The 20,286-nt window shown below is 34.4% G+C and overlaps 1 protein-coding gene across 2 annotated transcripts in view; it reads left to right on the top strand.

Annotated features, from left to right (window-relative positions):
• Nucleotides 1-20,286, top strand: part of LRRK2 (leucine rich repeat kinase 2) — a 126,089-nt gene that overhangs the window by 90,697 nt on the left and 15,106 nt on the right. For both annotated transcript variants that reach the window (XM_016151688.2, XM_016151687.2), the window contains 5 exons: nucleotides 825-925; nucleotides 3,646-3,836; nucleotides 8,643-8,803; nucleotides 16,103-16,273; nucleotides 17,496-17,596. In XM_016151688.2, the coding sequence (XP_016007174.2) occupies nucleotides 825-925; nucleotides 3,646-3,836; nucleotides 8,643-8,803; nucleotides 16,103-16,273; nucleotides 17,496-17,596 (725 nt within the window). The remainder of the gene's footprint in view (nucleotides 1-824; nucleotides 926-3,645; nucleotides 3,837-8,642; nucleotides 8,804-16,102; nucleotides 16,274-17,495; nucleotides 17,597-20,286) is intronic.

Genomic DNA, 20,286 nt, shown 5'->3' with positions numbered 1-20,286 from the left:
ATGAAAATTAGGATGTAGTTTTTTCTTATTTTCTATAAAATATTCAAATATAATCATATTATCATGATTTTTCATGCCCTCATATATTTGTCATAACATTTTTTCCCCCTTTGGAATGATATATTTTAAAGTAGTATGTTACAGATCTGGAATTTGCTTTACATTCATTCTTGTAAACTAGATTTGAGATGATAACGGGAATGCGTATATTTATAAGATGTGTCCTTGCATTTGCTTTAGTTACCAGAGGAAGGGGAGGCAGATAAAGAGATTTTCAGTTGAGTGATGCAGCCATTTTTCAATCTTAAAAAGACAAAGTGGACTGACAGCTTTGGGGCTGGGGATGGCGCGAAGAGCTTGTTTTCTATTTCCGACTCCAGAATGACCACAAAGAGTTTTGGAGAAAAGATGATTAATGTGGCTTTTGATGGAACGTGGTTGAAATTTGGAAGAGCATGCCAGTAGATATCTCCAACACAAAATCATAAATATAAAATAGAGTTCAGGAGGCAGCTGTGGCTATAAATGAAAATGTGAAAATTCTCTACATATAGAGATAGACGCAGTTAAGGAGTGAATGAGATACTTGAATGAGGAGTGTGTAGTTGAAAGACAGGAAAACCAGGGACAAAATCTTTAGGTGTATCTTAATTCATGGAGTAGAAGAAGAAAGAGGAAGCATTAAAGGAGACTTGATTCAATGAAAGAAGTGGGTCAGATTTATCTTCAAGTATACAACACATAATTACAACAAACATAATTTTTTTAGTTCTTCTGCTTGGAAAGATGAACTTATGTGTGCTTTGTACTTATTTTTTCAAAAGGTGATGGCAGTTTTGGTTCAGTTTATCGAGCAGCCTATGAAGGAGAAGAAGTGGCTGTGAAGATTTTTAATAAACATACCTCACTTAGACTCTTAAGACAAGTAAGAAATTCAATTACATTGTTAGATTAAATCATGCATTGTTAATCTTCTAGAACTCTTGTATTTCATGTGTTTGTGAAAATGCAAAATGATGACATTCTCCCAAAAAGTTTACTAGAGTTTAATTATGAAATCCCACTTTATTCCCCTTCCATGGAGTAAAAAAGTTTTGCAAACAAAGAAAAAAAACAGTTTTCTGAGAATTCTTTTTCTAGGCTTCACAGTTATATACTATAAGTACAGAAAAAAAAAAGAGAGAGAATACCTCTTTTGAGGTCTTGTATTTCAAAGGAACCAAAACCCATACATGGTAACCCATTAAAAACTTGGGTTTTTTTCTGGCCTCAGTTAAGTAACATGTTCTTTTCTCAACTAGCACTTACATTCAGGGCAGTGCTGTGTGCTGATTGGCTGAGGACTATGTTACTAAACCAATTACTATGGTAATAAGGATGGTATTAGAAGAATATTCTCACCTTTCCCCCAGACTGGGTTTGGGGTCAATTCCCCCTAAAATACATAGGCTGCATAGATGAAGGTTGGATACCTCAGCAAAAATTAAAGTACTTTTAGAAAGAAAGAAAGGTGAATGGATGTTGAATGCAAAACTGAGAGTAGTCAGTCCAATACCCACACTTGTTTTGAATACAGGTGGAGATTTATTTCTTTTTTTCTAAGTCTTTCCTGACAGTAGAAATAAAGGAGAGAGATAAAGTGAAAGGAGAAGTAAAATCCAATGTGAATTCTGGCATCTTATACCAGAACTCAATTGTTAATGTTCCTTCTTTCTTTTTCCCTTGATTTATTAAAAGAATACTTTGTACCTGAATCAGAATCTAAATGACTCACGTAAACTTAAAAAATACACAGTTACAATATCTTAGTTACTCTGAATAATAAAAATAATTTTATGTCTGTGCAGAATATCCTGTAGTAGTTTTGATTATTAGTATCAAAAGTCATACTATTGCTCTAGGAATAAGTTCATAAACATTTTGTATATAGAGGCAAGTCTGTAAATCAAATTTGGGCACAATATCTTTCAAATCTGTAGGCAATTTGTTATATAATTTGATTTTTTCAGCCTAGGTCATTATTCTTCAACATGTGTTTCAATTTTTAGGTAATGTGCTCAAGGAACCCTGTTGGAAATCAAAGCACTAAAATATGTATAGGTCTGATTAGTCCATTGACAGCTGGTTGAACCAAGGAAATGTTAGAAAAACTAGAGTAGAGTATGCATAATATGCTTTTTCTTCAAAAAAAAATGGAAAGGAAAATTAAAAATTTCAGTGTCTGATGCTACATTTAGAGGGTCATTCTACCGGTGGTCATGAATTGTAGCCAACCTATGACACTCTCCTGCTCACTTTCTCTCAGTGAGCTGCTTTTCTAGGATAGAAAATTTGGCTTCTTTCTGTGTCTGAAAGTAAACGGAGCTAATTTGATTTGTTCCCATCAGTTTTAACCAACTGAGCTAATAAGACATAGAAGAAAAAGTATTTTTATCTATTAAGGATATATGATTGCTGTCTGAAGCTTTTGTTTCTGGAAAATCTCCTCTCAGGGTATTCAGCCTTTCTTCTTCAGCTGGCAGATTTCTCCACACTTTGGTTTCCTGATAAATGCAGTTGACACCAATACTTCTGATCTTTGAAGCTGGTTGTTAAGAAACAGAGCTTCTGCACATATCAATTTAACTTCACCTAAGCTATGAATTTCATATAAATTATATTTTCAGAGTAAAGTGAAATATGCAGAATAAAAGTGCATATGGAATTAAAAAATAACAATATCATAAAAGCGATTGTAAAGTTTTACATGATATCGTCTAGAAAAAGGATTGTTTCGGAATGGAGGCCTCTCTGTTCAAGCTAAAATGCCTCTAAGAAGTCAGAGATAATGGAGAGATTACAACTGGGGATTGCTTTAGCAAGGGTGGTCAGGTCACTCTGAAGAAGTGGTAATATATGAGCTAAGAGCAGAATAGCAATAAGCCTTTAGCTCTGTGAAGGGTGAAGAGATTTCTAGGGAGCAGGATCAGCAAGGGTAGAGACCCTACAGCTGGAAAGAAGGAGCTGGGCATGTGCCAGGGATTGAATGAACACCAGTGTGGTGGAGAGGTGGTGAATAAAGAGGAGAGAGAAACAAGGTGAGGTCTGAGAGCCGGGCTGGGGCCAGATCAGGTCAGGCCACGAGAGCTGTGTAGGTATATGGGATTTTAATCTACGAGTAAGGGAAGTCATTTTCAGGAAAGGGTGATTCCATATATTTCAGAGGGCTTAGACATTGCCCTTAGTAAACTTTCTTAGTCCTTAAACTGGAGTTAATATGCAGGTTCCACCTCACATGGCAATTGCAGTTGGCTATTAGTGGCTGCTCAGAATCCTGGACTAAGGAGGATCCTGTGGCTAACTCGGAATCAGTAGATAAGATCAACATGACCTGTCAGTTTAACCACATGTGTCTACTCTACATGCATTAAAAGTTCTGATAAAAGCAAAGGGAGAAATAAAACTTAAAATTTTTAATTCAAAATAGTTTTGAAATCAGCTGTTTATTCCTGAAAATGTGGGAAATATAAAAAAGCTAAAAGAAGAAATGAAATGTTTGCTATAATTTAATCCAGAGAAAACCATGCTCAAAGTGTTGATGCACTTAAGGAAGGAGATACTCAGGGCTGACGTTGTATTTCTTGTAAATGATTTTTACTTTTGCAGGAGCTGGTAGTGCTTTGCCACCTCCACCATCCCAGCTTAATATCTTTGCTGGCGGCTGGAATTCGTCCTCGAATGTTGGTGATGGAGCTGGCTTCGAAGGGCTCCCTGGATCGCCTGCTTCAGCAGGACAAAGCCAGTCTCACAAGAACCCTGCAGCATAGGATTGCACTACATGTGGCTGATGGTTTGAGGTAATTAATTAGGTCATGTGGTTTTCTATTCAATGTATGATAAGTATTAGCCCAAACTTTCAGGCTCTGAGAATAGCCCTTCTTAATAACATTGTGCCATAGTAATATTTCACTAATAATTTGGGTGAAAGACTGCCATATCCTTGATTAAATTTTAAAATTTTAAAAAACAGGAGTAGGAAGACCATGTGGGATCTCATAGCTAGTAGTAGTAGAGACTGAACCCAGGATTCTTGCTCCAGAACCGATGTATAATCTTAACTTTGTTTTGACCTGCCTCTTCTAAACATATAATGATTCACTTTCAGAGTAGCAAAGAAAGTGTCAATTATCATGCGTAATTCTAATAAGGAGAGGTGAAGGGGACTAGAGTGCTTTGAGTTGGGTTGTTCTGTGAGACTGTAATGTGTCTCGGAGGGACACCAAGCACAGCCGCTGGACAGCCCTAGAGAGGCAGTGTGGAAGGACCACGGTCTTTGGAATCAAAAGGACAGGGATAAATCACTACTCCACATGCTTAGTAACTGTGACTTTTTATCTCTGATTCCCTCTTTTTTTAAAAAAATAGTCTATAAACTGTGACTAATAGTTAAGAAGAAATGTTCTGAGCACGTTTGTAACAATTGAAGACATCCTGAATTAAACTCTTGATTTCCCTTCCTTCACTGCTTCCCCACAGTCACTTGTTTGTTTCGCTTCATAGTCATCTTTCATTCCTTCCTTTCTCTCATATTCTACACCTAATTCTTAGACAAATATTTTCAGCTCAGCTGTCAAATATATCTCAGTGCAGCTACTTCTCACAACTTCTCTCTTGCTGGATTCCAAGAAGACTTGCCTAACTGGCTTCCCTGCTTTTTTACCTTTACACCATCTAGTTTGTTCTTCACACAGCAGCCAGAGTGATTTTTCTACTATGGAAGTTGGGTCAAGTCCATCTCATTTTTTCAACCCTCTCTTACCGCCCTTTCTGGTCCCTGGTCTCAGCCATTTATTTCCCTGAGGTTTCTTAAACGTGACAGAGGTTTTATATCAGCTCATCTCTTGGCCAGCAACATCTGACCACAGATATCCTCTTGGCTCGCTTCTTATTTCATTCAGTTATCTTCTCAGAGAGGATGTCCCTGACTACCGGGTGTCTCTAATAGCACTTATTGCTGACTGGTATTTTTATGTTTTCATTTAAATTTTTTGTTGTTGTTGTTAATCGTCTACATTTTCCAGTAGAATCTAAGTGTCACAATAGTAGAGACATTTTATCCCATTCACTGTTGCATCCCCAGCACCTAGGACAGTGAATCCGCATTAAACATATGTGGACATCAAGGAGAGAGAGAGAAAGTAGAATGGAGGAAAACAGTGCCTGGCCACAGTAGTCACACAGTGGATACAAATTTCCTTCTCTTCTGAAATACTGTGTCTATTCCTTTTGGACAATATCCAGAAATATAAAGGGAGTGGACAAAAAAACACTGCTCACAAACAAGCAAAACTAAACCTGGAAGATATAACTCTTAATAATGTATAGAGAATATAATAAGTGCATACAATTTCCCTTCACGAAAGAGTCCAGAAACCTCTGAAAAAAACCATGCAGATTTTAAATGAAACAGGAATGCAGATATTTGGGTTTGGGTTGATATATCTACTTTTGAACACCAGGGGGAACCTTGTGTTAAATTAATCTAGACGAAGTGCAGATTTGTCTCATGTATTTCAGAGCTGTCTAGGTCACTTTCTTTAATTTAACTAACTACATATCCCAGTTTTTTCCTAATTCTTCCACATAATACCCAAAGTACTCATTTATAAAATGAAGAATTGCTATTTTTTTATTCACCGCAGTTTGAAACACTTCGTCTCTAAAATAACTTATCCTAGTTCTCTGAGACCTTACTTTAAAAAATAATTTCAGCATATTTTCCTATAATTTGTCTTATTTGTTCTTAGCATAATGCCAAGACAGCTTTCTGAATTTTATACTCAAGAAGGTAGTAGATTTCAGTAGCTATCAGTCTTATAGCTGCACTAAATAAAACAGTATTAAGGTTTGTCTTCCCAAATATATTTTAGCATAGAGCTATAACTACAGTGGTAGAAAGAGACAATAAAATCATACTCCTGTGGAATCATTTAAATGATGGAGCTATTCAGAGTGACATACAAAAAATTCCTTCACATTAAATATTCTCTCTTCCACAGTCTTTTACCTTCAACTGTTAGCTTATATCTTTAATTCAGTCTGCTCTTTTGAGCTCTTTATCATACTTCTCAAGTAACTGTGAAGTCACCTGTATTTCTCATAAGTTTATATGTTTCAATATATTCAAAATTGAATTTACTTTCTCTGCTACTTCCTCCTACCATCAATCTCTTTTCTTCTTATATCTCCTACTTGCTAATGAAGATCTTGTAGTCACATTCAGACCAACTGTCTCCCCAAAAAGTAAGTTTCCATTTGTCCACTAGGTTTTTGGCTATTTTACATTATCTTTTTCATTGATTCATTTGTTTTTATGCTACTACTGCTGCCTTGGTCTAGAGGATTATCAGAGTATGTCTTCTAAAATAAAAATCTAATTATCTTTGAAATTTTCCAGTAGTTCCAAGTTATCTGCAAAGTACATCCAAATTTCTTGACATAGCATCAAAAGTCTTTTTTTGTGTATGCCTCTTGCCTTCCTCTCTAGACTCCTGCCTCTCCACTGCCCTAACTCTATATCCTAACCATGCTGAAGGTCTTGACTTTTCATTGACATCCATGTCTATCTTTATATTTGTTATTCCTCTCTTTCCATAAATTTATCTGCCTAGAGAATTCATTTTCCTGGAATTTGCTCACATACCATCTCCACAATGAAGCATAACTGTATCATAAAGATATTTCTTAAGTCCACTCCATGCAGAATTTTGTGTTGGGTGCAGAAGGGGGAAAAGTAGAGATTGTATTGCTCTAATCAAGGCTGAAAATTTATAGTTTAGTGGGAGAGTCTGCTTTTCTATCTTTTCCTCTGTGCTTCTCTCCCTCTAGCTTCCCTAGCATTTGGAACACACTGCATTTCTGCAACCCTGTTTTAGCACCTGCCTCTCCTTCTAAATTCTGGCCCCTTGAGGTACACTGATGATAATCACGATTAAAGAATAACTAACTGTGTTTACGCTAGTTTTTAAAATATTTGATAATGCTCATTGTCACATAATGCATAAATTATGGCCAAATTTTTTCAGTAAGGCAAGATCTGCACTTGTTAATATTTCAAAAAGCTGTTTTGCTATTCAGTTATTAAAACTATACTTTTAAAGATTAAATTCTATAATTGAACATTTTAACTAACCCAGATAATTTCTTTCTCCCACTGACATTATTTTGAATCATTGTAACTATTTTTTTAACCTTTGTTTTCTGAGAGTCTGTGTTCTGTAAATATTCTGAAGGAGACATTCATTATGAAGGATTTGGATGCTGTTCAATTATGTATGACTTGGCTCTAATGTTTTACTTCTTAATCTCTCAGCTTTCTCTTCAGCAGGGCAAGAGTAGCTAATGGCCTTTCAGTAAGCCCTTAGTAAATTTTTCTTTCTTTAAGGTCAACTTCATTAGTACGTTTATCTTATTTTTCAGCCAATAATATGTATGCTGAAATGAATAGGTCTAATGTCAAATGTCTCCATGCAGGGAAGGAAAGAATCTTCTGCTCCATTAATTGATGTAGTTAAATGATGCATGCACTTGAGGCCATCATACAATGGAAAGTTCAGGGTGTTGCTGCTTCTCTGCCCTTCCTAATCCTTCTCACAGTGATTGGTAATGGAGTAAATATTTACTGATAGAATGTGAAACCAAACCAAAAGCTACAAACAAACAAAAGATTTAAACTGAATTTAGCGGATGTGTAAGGAAGGCGTTAATAGAGTTACTTTAGTATTTGGAGCACAGTGGTAGCTCTCTGACCATGATTCCAAAATGGACAAGACCTGGTTGAGATTAAAACTTTATCTTTTGCGTTAACTAGTTTTTAATCTTTACTGTCAGTTTCTAACTCTAGCTGCTATGGTCGAATGAGTCAGTCTCTAAAAGAAAGACTTTAAAATCACCCAAAGTCACCTTTCCCAAGACAGTGTTTTACTCATCATCTCAACTCTCAGTCCAAAATGTTGTCAACTATAATTTTTAATAGAATTGCATTTAAAATAAATTACATCTTTAAAAGGATCCAGTATTGATAGCTAGAAAAATCTTTTATTTTGATTTATTATTATTGAAAATGTTAAAAATCTTTTCCAAAAGATTAGAAAGCATTTTAGTCAGAAAAAAATAAATATCAAAAGAGAAATAAAATAGAGTTTAAAAATCTGAGATAAACTTGTATATAGAAAATCAAAACTATTAAATAAATGGGAGTTAGAACAAAAGCCTATCAACTCTTATTTAGCACGTTTACATTTTAAACTAATTAAAATATTCATATGATCATTGAGAGAATTCAGAATTTCTTTTGAGTAATTAAAGAAAAGTCTCCAAATTGCGACTTTTGAAGTGATTGCGCCTTAAATTTAAATTATTCACTTATCAGGATTGACCTGTTTTGATTGTGTTTTGTTTTGTTTTGTTTTTTAAACATAAGCTTGCTTTGTAATATTGGACTTGTATATTTTGATTTCCTTCTACAATACCTCTGAATGTTGAGGGTCACACTTAATATAGAATTTTTTATCTTTTGTATGATAGATGTACATATTTAAGGAAATCATGATAAAACATAATCATATAGTCACATTTTAATAAGATTGTGCATTTTCTGGCAGATACCTCCACTCGGCCATGATTATATACCGTGACTTGAAGCCCCACAATGTGCTACTTTTCACCCTGTATCCCAATGCTGCCATCATTGCAAAGATTGCTGACTATGGGATTGCTCAGTACTGCTGTAGAATGGGGATAAAAACATCAGAGGGCACACCAGGTGGGTGATAAGGTTAATTTGATAATCCTCTCGTCAAGAAGGATAAGCCAGTGTCTTCAGTTGTGAGTTCAGGAGAATCAGAACACGGTAGCCTATCACATTGTGCACAGATACTTATTGTATGAATAATTGTGACTAGTACATTGTGATTTTGATCATTGTATTCTGGAGAATGACAACAACAAAAAGTTGACTGATGTAATTTTTCAGGGAAAAAATAAATTAAAAAGAAAGAATATTTTTTGTCACGTTGGATTTTAAAAAGTTGGAATTTAAAACATTACATACTCCAGAAGTGGTAAAAAGGAACAGCAACAATTTTAATCTAGGTACTTCTGAAACTTACCTAAAAATGAAGCAAACCAAATTCAGATTCACAAACCCTTTTTCATAACTCTAAAACCCAAAGAAATTTGAAAACCCGAAGTTTTTTTTTTTTCCATTTAATAACTGGTTAGATGGCAAAATCTGACCCAAACGGACTTGATGCTTATGATGATCTTTATTTCTCACAATCATTGTAAATGTGTGCCATTTCATGCCAGAAATTTAAATGTGTTTGAGTACAGGATGCTGGCCCTGACCCTACTGTAAGCTTATGTAATTATGTTCTATGAAGCATTATTAACTTTGTTAAATATGAAATATGTAAAATTCTAAATACATTGGTTCCAAGAGTTTCAGATGGGGGCTTTGGGGCTGCAGCTCTTGGTTACACTTTCTTCTTCTTAAAGGTTGGTACAAGAGTTTATTTTAAACCTGCATTTTAGTTTTCTTTCTTCATAATTTATAGGTTGTTATTACTTCAATAGTTAAAAGTATAGCTTCGCTATTTATAGCAAGATGAGTCATGGTTACTATGTAAAGTGAAACATACCTGTTCTGGATACCATTATGTCTACAGTCTCCAGAAATCACAGGCATCATCTTCTTGCCTTAGATTTTAATGCTGCTTTTAGAGTTATCGCCAACCTTTTTCTGTCATGCTTGTTCTAATAACCCCATTACTTCTACTATTAACTGACTTTATACATTTCCTGTGCTCTGGCATTTGCATGGTCTTAACGTTCAGACATGTTCTTTCCACATCACTGTCTACCCCATGGAGTCTCTCCTCACTTTCCCAGCTCCTGTTTCCTTTTTTGTAGTCTCAGTTTCATCAGAATCTCAGGTTCCAATTAGTAAGAAACAGTGACAGGGCAAGTGATGTGTGCAGACATTTTGTCTTTCAGATTTCAGTTTGAGTGGAAATAAAAAATAGAGGAGTTGATAACTGTTGAGGGAGGACAGCTCTATGTTTAGAAAAGTCTTATATAGTTAGATACTTGTAAATAAAGTTACAGGTGGCTTTACATAATCTTGAAGATTGCAGCTCAATTAAAACACTTGCTTAAGATGGAAGAAAATACTCTAGGGGAATATGTGACTAGGCAAAAGATCCAAGGTTTTTCTCTACTCCCTGCCCACCCCAGTTTATATACTTAGAAAAACTGATGGCTCCAGGTTTTATTTTTTCTCCAAATATATATCATCTCATTTGTTTTACATAGCTATACATTGGAAGTAGAACGTATTTTCTCGTAAACATTTCAAAGTATGCTTTCTGGCTGTGGGTGTCTCTGAGTTTAAATAATAAAAAAAATAATTAGCATCTCTTGAGCACCCACTACGTACCAATCTCAGTGCTAGGTCCATTAGACATATGGTATGTTTTCTTTACACCAGGGCTGAAAATTAGCTTTTATCTTCTCATCTGCAAAATGAGGAAGCTTGAAGATCAGCGAGATTTTGTAACTTGCACAAAGTAGTACAGCTAGAAGGCCAAGATGAGAACTAAATCCAAATGTGAATTGAATCCAGAGCTCTTTGGCTTTAAATCCTATAATTGCTCTCCTGATCACATGCAACTCTAACATGCCTTTAAAGAGGTTTAAATATTCAATTCTAGTTATCAAAAAACTAAAACGAACAAAGCAAAATGACAGGACCATGAACAGCAAATATTGTCAACTAAAGGTTTGAAAAATTTATCTTAAAAAGTAGAATTCCACAAGCCTCATATACTCCCACCTAGGAAATGTTGGCACAGTATAGGGGTCTTCTTGTGGAAATCTGCTCATGACGCTCATGTGACATGAAGATGGGCCGTGCCACTCAGCTGGAGTCTATAGTTTGTTTCCTCTCCACCTGCCACCCGGTCCCTCTATTTGCGGAATAGAAACCTTGCCGTTGAAGTCTTACCCATCTACTTGGATAACATATCTCTCTGCTTCCTGTTGACTGTGCTCTGGGATTCAAGCCTGCCGCTGCCCTCCATGGGCTGGGCCAGCTCGCAGCAGCTCTGTTTAATTCTGATCAAACTCATGACCATTCATTTTAAGTATCTGACCTGCTAATTTTAGTCAAAGCCTGTCTAAAGTTCAATATCCAGCTTATTCTTCTACAAAGCCAGATACTTGTTCCTGATCCCTTTTAATCTGCTGTATCAATGTGCAGTAACATAAATATGGAGAAAGATCATGACAGAAAAACCCAGAGCTTGGTCTTTTCTGTTCTGCCCTCTCTTCCCCAGGCTGCCCTAGTATATCGTAAGTACTTTGGAACTTCTCTTTATTATTTCCATATTTATTATTGTTAGACCACGTCTAATCACCTCAGCCCTAAACTCGCCTCAAATTTTAAATAACAGTAACTGTCACCACTGCTACCACCATCACAAAACTTTTCTTTCCCCAAAGCAATTAGGTTTGAAAATAAAATCATTTCCTTTTATATGATTTTAATCATCTCTTTATCTTTTACTTCTAATGGATCTTTCTATTAGTATTACAACTTTTAACTCGAAAATGTCTAGAGAAACAAAATACTATACATTTGTTAAATTTTTGTGTATTTTTACACTAACCTGCACTGTGATGCATTCACTCTGTGTGCGCATGTGACTGTGGGTTCATTACTGTTGTCCCAGAGAAGATGGTAATAAGAATAAACCTTTCTGTGACATGACAGTGTGCTTAGTCCTTGGTATGTGTTGATTATCTCATTTAATCCTTATGACCCTGTGACATAGGCCCTATTACTATTCCTGGTCTACAGATAAGAAACTAAACTTAGGGACCATTAAAAATGTCAATAGGGTCGTACAAGATGCAAATCCAAGCAGCCTGAGAGCAGAGCCCCTGGCCAGGTACTATCATAGATTGAATGCAAACATAGAAACAGTTTAGTTATTGACAAGGACCACAGCACAGTGTCGGTCTACATTCTGAAAGGTAAATATGGGATGGATACTTGCAATTTGAAAAATTTAGAGTTTTAACTTTTACTCAGACAATTGGATATGTTATATGCTGTTGGTAGTGACAGTTACTTGTGTGTCCTGTGATAGTTGCACTATTGACTAAGACAGATGTCGATTGATGTCTTCAACTCTACCAACATCCATGGAATACCATAGTCTTTGGGTAAATAAAAATGTTGGTCTCTGGTTATATACTACCATCTAATAGAAGTTATGAAACATACTCTACTCATATTTCTCTGAAAGTAAAAAGAAAAGAAAATATAGGTTTCTGTGCACTGTGCGATATAGAAACAGACCTAATTCATCTATGGTTGCTTGCTTTATATACTCATTGTATTTGTTAAAATGCAGGATTATCTGAAAAATAATTTCTAAAAATAGTTTTTAGACAGCAAATTACATTTGAATTATATTGTCCCAATTATTTTAACACCAATTGTTATGATAATTTTCTAAGAGAGTAGATTATCCTTATTTTATTCATTTATTCAGTGCATTTGGCAATAATTTGTTGAGCATTTACTAAACACCAAACTGGTGCTACTATTTAATAGCTGCGTGGTGTTCATCAGGATTCACTTTGGGGGACTGTTTTCATTTCAATAAATTGTAATAAGAAAAATAATGCCTATCTCATAGGGTTGTTGAAATGCTAAAATGAAATAGTCTGCATAAACAGCATAAACAGGGCTTGGTATAATCCAGTTGCTCCAAGCATGTTGATAATTGCTCTGGTGGTGAATTTGGGGAATGTGCATGAATAGTTTCACCCTCCAGAAGCACAGATTCTGCCAGGAGAAATAAGGCTATAAGCAAATAATCATAAAGTATTATGTCAATTTCAATAGGAAATCTAGTTCAAGGTACAGTGATAGCACAGAGGACCAAGCGATTAACTGAGCTACGGATCATCAGGATTTCCTTCATAGAGGAGGTGATTCTTGTTACTACTATATCCTAAAAAATAAACTGGAGGCTTGAGAAAAGAAAAAGAGAATAGGAGGAGACGTTCCAAGGAAAGGTATTAAGGCATAAAATGACTTATTGAGATAATTGGAGGAAATTTGGTATGGACTAAGAGCTATATAGATGGAGAATGAAAGATTATTTAGTTAAGTGTTTTTCAATTTTGGCTATATATTAGATAACATGTAGAGCTTTAAAAAAGAAGTATCCACTAGGGCTGAGTCCTTTATAGTTTATTTTTAGTAGGTATGGAGCAAGGACATATTAGAAGCTCCTAAGAGTAAGTAAATATGAATAGAGTTTAGACATATTCAAATAAAAAAAGCAATTTCAATTATTTTGATTACTTTTCTTCAGTGGTGCACACTCTAGGCACTGCAGTGGATTCTGGAGATACTGAGATAGGTATGACTTAGTTGACCCATTGGCAGGGTGTCTAGCATATATGAAACATGAGCTGTAGACTATCTGGGTCTGAACCCTTCCTCTACCACCCAGTAGCTGAGGCTGGAGACATTACCTAACTTCTCTCCTTTCTTATGCAATAGTACCTACTAATAGTATCTATCCTAGGATATTGTTGTGAAAATTAAATGAGAAATTCATATAAAGTATTTAGCATAACGCTGGGCGTGTTCCTAGCTACCTTTGCTTTCTTGGACTCTCTGCTTTGTCTTCTCAAATTGTGGGGGCAGGAGGCTCTGTTTGAGTTCTCCTTCTACGTGTTGTGGGGTGAGAACTATATAGGCACTGACGGGACTCATCGTGTTTGTTTACTCTCTCTCTCAGGGATCACTGCCCAGTGCTCTATGTGTCCAGTGTTTCATCACATATTTTTTCTGATTATTTCATTGTTTTATGCAGGATGGCAAATCTAGTTCCTGTTAGTCCCTCTTAGCTAGAAGTAAATAAATTTGAACAGCCTAGTACGACAATGTACATTTAAGATTTCAGTTAGCACTTAACATTTCTAGTGTCTGAGGGCCATCGGTACTCAACAGGGTAGCCATACTGTATGGTAGTATGGTGCACGAGTGCCATAGATCATTCACAGTATTAGACCATTGATCATGTAGCAATATTTGTCGCTTTGCAGATGCAGAAATTGTTCCTATATCTAGTCTTTCCCAATGGTAGGTAATACTGAAAATGTTCATTTTCATTTCAAATTAAATTCAGTGGTGAATACATTGAATAGCTTGCAAGTTTATTATTCTTGTTACTACTATGGTGACAAGTTTAGTTAAATATAAGGCAAAAGTTTTATAAGAACTTGCAGTTGCTGTTCCAGGGAAGTCCTCAGTGATCAGGATACATGTATTAAGAATCTATTTTAGCACTATCTTAAATACACAATTCTTTAGCTTAGGGTTTGAGAATTATATTATGGCTATGTAGGCAAATGTTCCTATTCTAAGGAAATGCATGTTATCTTTAGGGCTGAAATATTATATCTGCAACTTAAAATGTCAAATATATAATTTATGCAAGGTTACATGGCATATAATATAACACATTTGTGCTTTACATATAATATGTGTAAGTATATATATGTATAGAGAGAGATGGAGAGAGACACAAATTTGGGGAAATTGTAACAGTGAGTGTGTGTGTGTGTGTATGTGTAGAAAGAGACAAAAAGTGAACAAATGTGGCAGATGTTAAACAGTAAGGGCTATCATACTCAACTCTGACACCTCTGTCCTTTGACTTTTCATGGCCTTCCAGCCTGGTGAAGGACTGCTAAGTTTCATCTTTTGCTGGTAAGCTGTCTGTCATAGAAGTGTTTTTGAATTCAGTTTCTTACTCCTCAAAGGCCATGAGTTCATACTTTGTTATGTTTTCCTGGCTGTATATTTAAACTACTATAACAATCATACATATCGTTGTAGAACATTTGGAAGTATTAGAAGGAAATAAAAGCTATCTTAATTTCAACACATAGACATAATCATTATTACATTTAGATGTATTTCTTTGTTGTCCTTAGTTGTATGCATTCTCATCAAATTTTTATTTTGAAAATGTTTAAGCCTACAGAAAAGTTGAAGAATAGTGTAATATACACCCATGTGCCCTTCATGTGGATTCATCAATTAACTTTTGTCACACTGCTCTCTCTCTTTCTTTTATATGTAAATATGTCTTTGCAATTAAATTACAGACGACATACTATGTCATCCTTGAACACATTGGCATGTATTTCCTTAGAATAAGGATATTTGTTTACATAATCACAGCACTCTTATCACAGCTAAGAAAATTCAGTTGATTTTTGTTTGGCAAACTTTCTGTCTATTCAGAATTATATCTTACATTTTCCTTTTATTTACATGTCATCTTAAAATGATTTTTAAGTTACTATATGGTGTACATTATTTGACCAATTTCCTTTTATGGTTGTAATTCTTGACATTTTTACTGTTATGAATAATGTTAAAATTACTTTTTTTGAAGAATTTAAAAGCAATTTATCTCTATTGTGGAATGAAGGTTTTATTTCCCTTTAAAAGAACTTCAGGCATGAACTAACACCTGAGGAAGAGGGCTTTTATTCGTTTAAGTCATGGCTTCATTTTTATTTTTCTGTTGCATAGAAGGAACACAGTCACAAGTTCTTGAAATAATGAGGGCACTGGAATTTTAGCCACATTAAAGTGACTTGGAGTGAAGTCTAGCAATCTCCTTTCTGACCTTGCCTCTGTTTGAAACACTGCCCTAGGAATAGTTATTATTAGGAATAAGAAAAATGATATAGGATTTTTTTTCCTATTATGTTTCATTTCTTTAATTATGAAACATTATTTAACAACTTATTATTGAATGTTTGTCTTATTCCTCAAGATCGACCTTGGGGTGAAATGTCTTGGATAGGGCTGTTAATTGTCTGATCAAGTTTGTCTCTTTATAGAGATGACATGGCCTAGTTTAGAGCTTATCTCCTTGACTCTTCATTAGCATATATGCCTAAACATATGCCTCCTTGGGTGTATGAGGGCATATTTATTAATATATTTGCTTCCTTACAGGGTTTCGTGCACCTGAAGTTGCTAGAGGAAATGTTATTTATAACCAACAGGCTGATGTTTATTCATTTGGTTTACTACTCTATGACATTTTGACAACTGGAGGTAGAATAGCAGAGGGTTTGAAGTTTCCAAATGAGTTTGATGAATTAGCAATACAAGGAAAATTACCTGGTAAGTTTTATCTACAATAGATTTTTTTAAAATATCATCAGCTTCATTTTCAAGTTATTTAATTGTAATAGCATACTTAATTCATTTCATTGCTGATAATTCCTTGTTTAGTGTGCGAATATTCTTAAATCCTATGACACATTAGTAAAAACAGTCTTATGGTAAGGTAGCAGTTTTAGGCTTAAAAAAAAATCTCAAATTAGTATTGTTGTATTTGTTATATATTTAGGAGAATGCCCAGAAAATGAAATTGCTGTTAAAACTCTAGATTTGGTAAAATTTGTTCTCATTAAGAGTTGCTATGTACTCATTTGCCTGGAGTGTTTTTATTTTCTTGGTGCGAAATAATTTATATGCAGAAATGGAAGCTTGAATTATTTATAATAATAATTTTTAGTAGTAAATATTAATAAGAATTAGTAAATGAGTATTTAATGAGAGCAGATATCATTTTGAATGGTTGTTTCATGCTTTTAAGAAATTTTAGGACTTTTGTCATTTATTCCTTGGCTATTACTTCAGTTCCCATGTAAACTACTCTTTTAAATGTATTTAGCTGCTTCTCATGTTTTCTGCTTTCCCTTTTTATTTAAGAAATAGTTTTGAACATACACTGTTTGCCAGGTACAGGAATATAGCTTTAACCTTCTTCCTCAGGGGAACTTTAAAGAGTCCCAGCAAAGGGAAATTTATTATCATTTGGATAGACTTTAGACACAATTGGGTCATCTCCCTTATTTTACCAGTTAGCTTTCAAGTGAAGATTTCTGGGTCTCTATTCTACACCAACCAGAAGAATGGCATATCTCTTACAAAAACCAAATGTGTACAAACCGACTGTGGGCATATGAGGATTAAAAGTTTGCCTACTTTGAATATTAAAATAAAAAATACTTCCATAAAAGTCTAATTATTATATGAACAAAAGTGTTGTCAAAGTCTTTTGAAATGCAAGTATGAAATGAAATATATTATTTTATTCAATTTTTATGAGTATCTTTTTTATACTATAAAAAAAAATCAAGAAATCCTTTTTGATGTCTTTAGGGGAGATAATGCTAATAAACGTGGCTTATGTAGTAAGCAGATTAATAATAAATATAGGATTATGGAAATCAGTGTTTTCCTTTGCAATGTCTGAACCTTTCACATACATTGAGAGGAAATAAAATAATTGTTCTGATTTGCCTAATGTCGTATCATATGTTTTTGAATATTTTAGATCCAGTTAAAGAATATGCTTGTACCCCATGGCCTACAGTTGAGAACTTAATTAAAAGATGTCTGAAAGAAAATCCTCAAGAAAGGCCTACTTCTGCCCAGGTATTATTATAGTCAAAAGTTATCAATATTTTGTATGGAACATCAAATATATACATATACACACACATACACATAATACCGCTTCTCTTTATTTATGTGTTTGAGTGTGTGTGTGTGTGTGTGAGTGTGTGTGTGTGTGTGTATTGAAACTCCCATATCCTCCACCACAAAAAGAACATTGCCAACACTCCAGAAGCCCCCACATGCCTCTTCCTAATTGCATTACTCTCCCTATAGATGTAGCCACTTTCCCAGCTTTTGTGATAATCCTTGCTTTTCTTTATGATTTTCCCATTCGGTTTAGTTTTCCTATATTCATCATTTATTTAAAATAGAATCATAATCACATAGTATTTTGAAACTTTTCAGTTTTCTGAAAAATAAAGTGTGAGTTTCATTTAGGTTATTGAACACAGGTGTTAATTATTTTCACTGCTATTCCATTCCACTGTTTGAAGGCATAACAATATATTTACTCATGATCATATCCATGGGTATTGGTATTGTTCCCAGTGTTTTGCTATTGTAAAAAGTGCAGGTTGAATGAAAATTGCTTTCTGGTAAAGACCTAGGAGTTGAACTGCAGAATCATAGGACATATGAATATCCAGATTGTTTTCTGAAGAAGTTGCGACAGGTTAACATTTCCATCACCTGTATATTATACTGGTAGCTATTTCTTTATGTCTTCTTCTTAAATTTTGGTTCTGACTTCTTAATTTTTTCTAAGTATGTTCGGTCTTTTATATTGATTTACATTTTCCTAATTACTAATAACAATGAGCATCTCTTTATATGTTCATTGGTTATATATATGTTTCCTCTTCTGGGAAATGCCTGTTTTTGTTTGTTTGTTTTTGTTTTTGCCCATTTTTCTATTGGGTTATTTGCATACAAATGAAATAAGAAAAAGAGATCCTTTCTATACTAATTCTTTGTTATATATTTGTTTTTCCAATTTGTGGTTCGCCTTTTGGTTTCTCTTAGGGTACTTTTTGATGAACAGAATTTCTTAATTTTAATATAAATAAACTTACCAATTCTTTATATGGTTATTACTTTGGGGCCTATTTTAAGAAGTCCTTATCTCTCCCAGAGTCAGAAAAATATTTACCTACTGTTTCTTCAAAAAGTTTAGAAGTTTTGCTTTTGATATTTAAAGTTCTTATTCCATCAGGAATTGATATTTTAATCTGGATTCGATTTTCTTTTTTTCCTATGGATAACCAATTTTTCCAGCTTCACTTGTTGAATAGTTTCTTATTTTCTTCCTCATTGATTTTTCCCTTCATATTTACTCTGTAATTTGTCAAAGATATGTATACACATCCCCATACATATTCTTTTCTATTGGTCAACTCGCCTATTCTTCTTCCAATACGTTTCTGTTTTAATTCTGTAGCTTTATAGTAGTCCCCTTTCCCCACTTATTTTTCTCCTCTCAGAACACTTTAGCTATTCTTGGGTTTAATTTTTTCATATGACATTTAAAATCACTTTGTCAGCTTTTATGAAAAATCCTGTTGTGCTTTGGTTTGGACTTGCATTGAGTCTTGGACAACTTGGGGAGAATTATATCCTTATGTTATTGTCTTTCTATTCTTGAATGTGGGTTATATCTCTATTTGAGTCTTCTTAAGTGTCTTTCAATAAAGTTTTATAATTTTGCATATAGGTAATGTGTATCTTTTTCTGGATTTTCTTGTTGAAAATTGCTTTAAACTGTATTCCTGGCATGAGATTGTTTGTTTGTTTGAGCCAACCAAGTGATAGAATTCTGGACTATAAACTTTCTGGAGAGCAGGCTTGTGAATCACAATTTCTCAGTGTCCTTTTGCCCTACTCAACTTTGTGTATAAAGTCCTAAAGCAACTTTCCTAATACCAGTGAAAGTGGGAGCATGGGCTGGCTTTATTTTTGATTTTCATTTCTCTCTGAATATGCAGCCCTTTGGCGTTCCAGCTTTATGGAGACAGGACCTTTATTAGACTCTTCACATTTTGCAGGCCTTAGATTTTATTTATTTATTTATGTTTAAAATTTATCATTTTTTTTATGGTGACATTGGTTAATGAAATCCAGTAAGTTTCAGATGTACAATTTAACAGAAAGGCATATATATATAGCATATGTGTTCACCTCCCATAATCAAATTTCTTTCTATCACCACATATTTGACCCCTTTATTCTCCCTACCTCCCCCTCCTCCCTCCCCTCTGGTAACCACTAGTCTATTGTCCATATTCACAAGGCCCTAGATTTTAACTTCTTTACCACTGGCCTCGTGAGGTATCCAAAATCACACATCAGTTTTGCCTTCAGTAAACAAATCCCTTCAGGGAAAATTTGGCTCTAGGATTTAATTGATCTCTCTGTTTTCTATCCTTCTAAGATTTGGGCCTGATAATTCCTTATGATATTGTCAAATCTTTAATTTTTTAAAGATTTAAAAAAATAATTTCTTAAGCATTTTAAGGTGTTTGTAGCTTGAAGGTTCTCCAGATAACCTCTTGTAACTCTGTTATCAGATATAGAACTCTTTAGTGTTGTACACTAAAACAGACTTTAATAGATCAAAATAAGAACTGTCTTTATGTTGTAGACTTGGTTTTATATAATAATTCATGGAAAAATTTTTGTTCAACTTTAAATTTCCTACTCAAAAATAGCTCAATACATATACACTGACT

Source organism: Rousettus aegyptiacus, unplaced genomic scaffold (assembly GCF_014176215.1).
Source record: "Rousettus aegyptiacus isolate mRouAeg1 unplaced genomic scaffold, mRouAeg1.p scaffold_m13_p_2, whole genome shotgun sequence".
NCBI lineage: Eukaryota > Metazoa > Chordata > Mammalia > Chiroptera > Pteropodidae > Rousettus > Rousettus aegyptiacus.
This window is presented reverse-complemented; position numbering and strand designations above follow the sequence as displayed.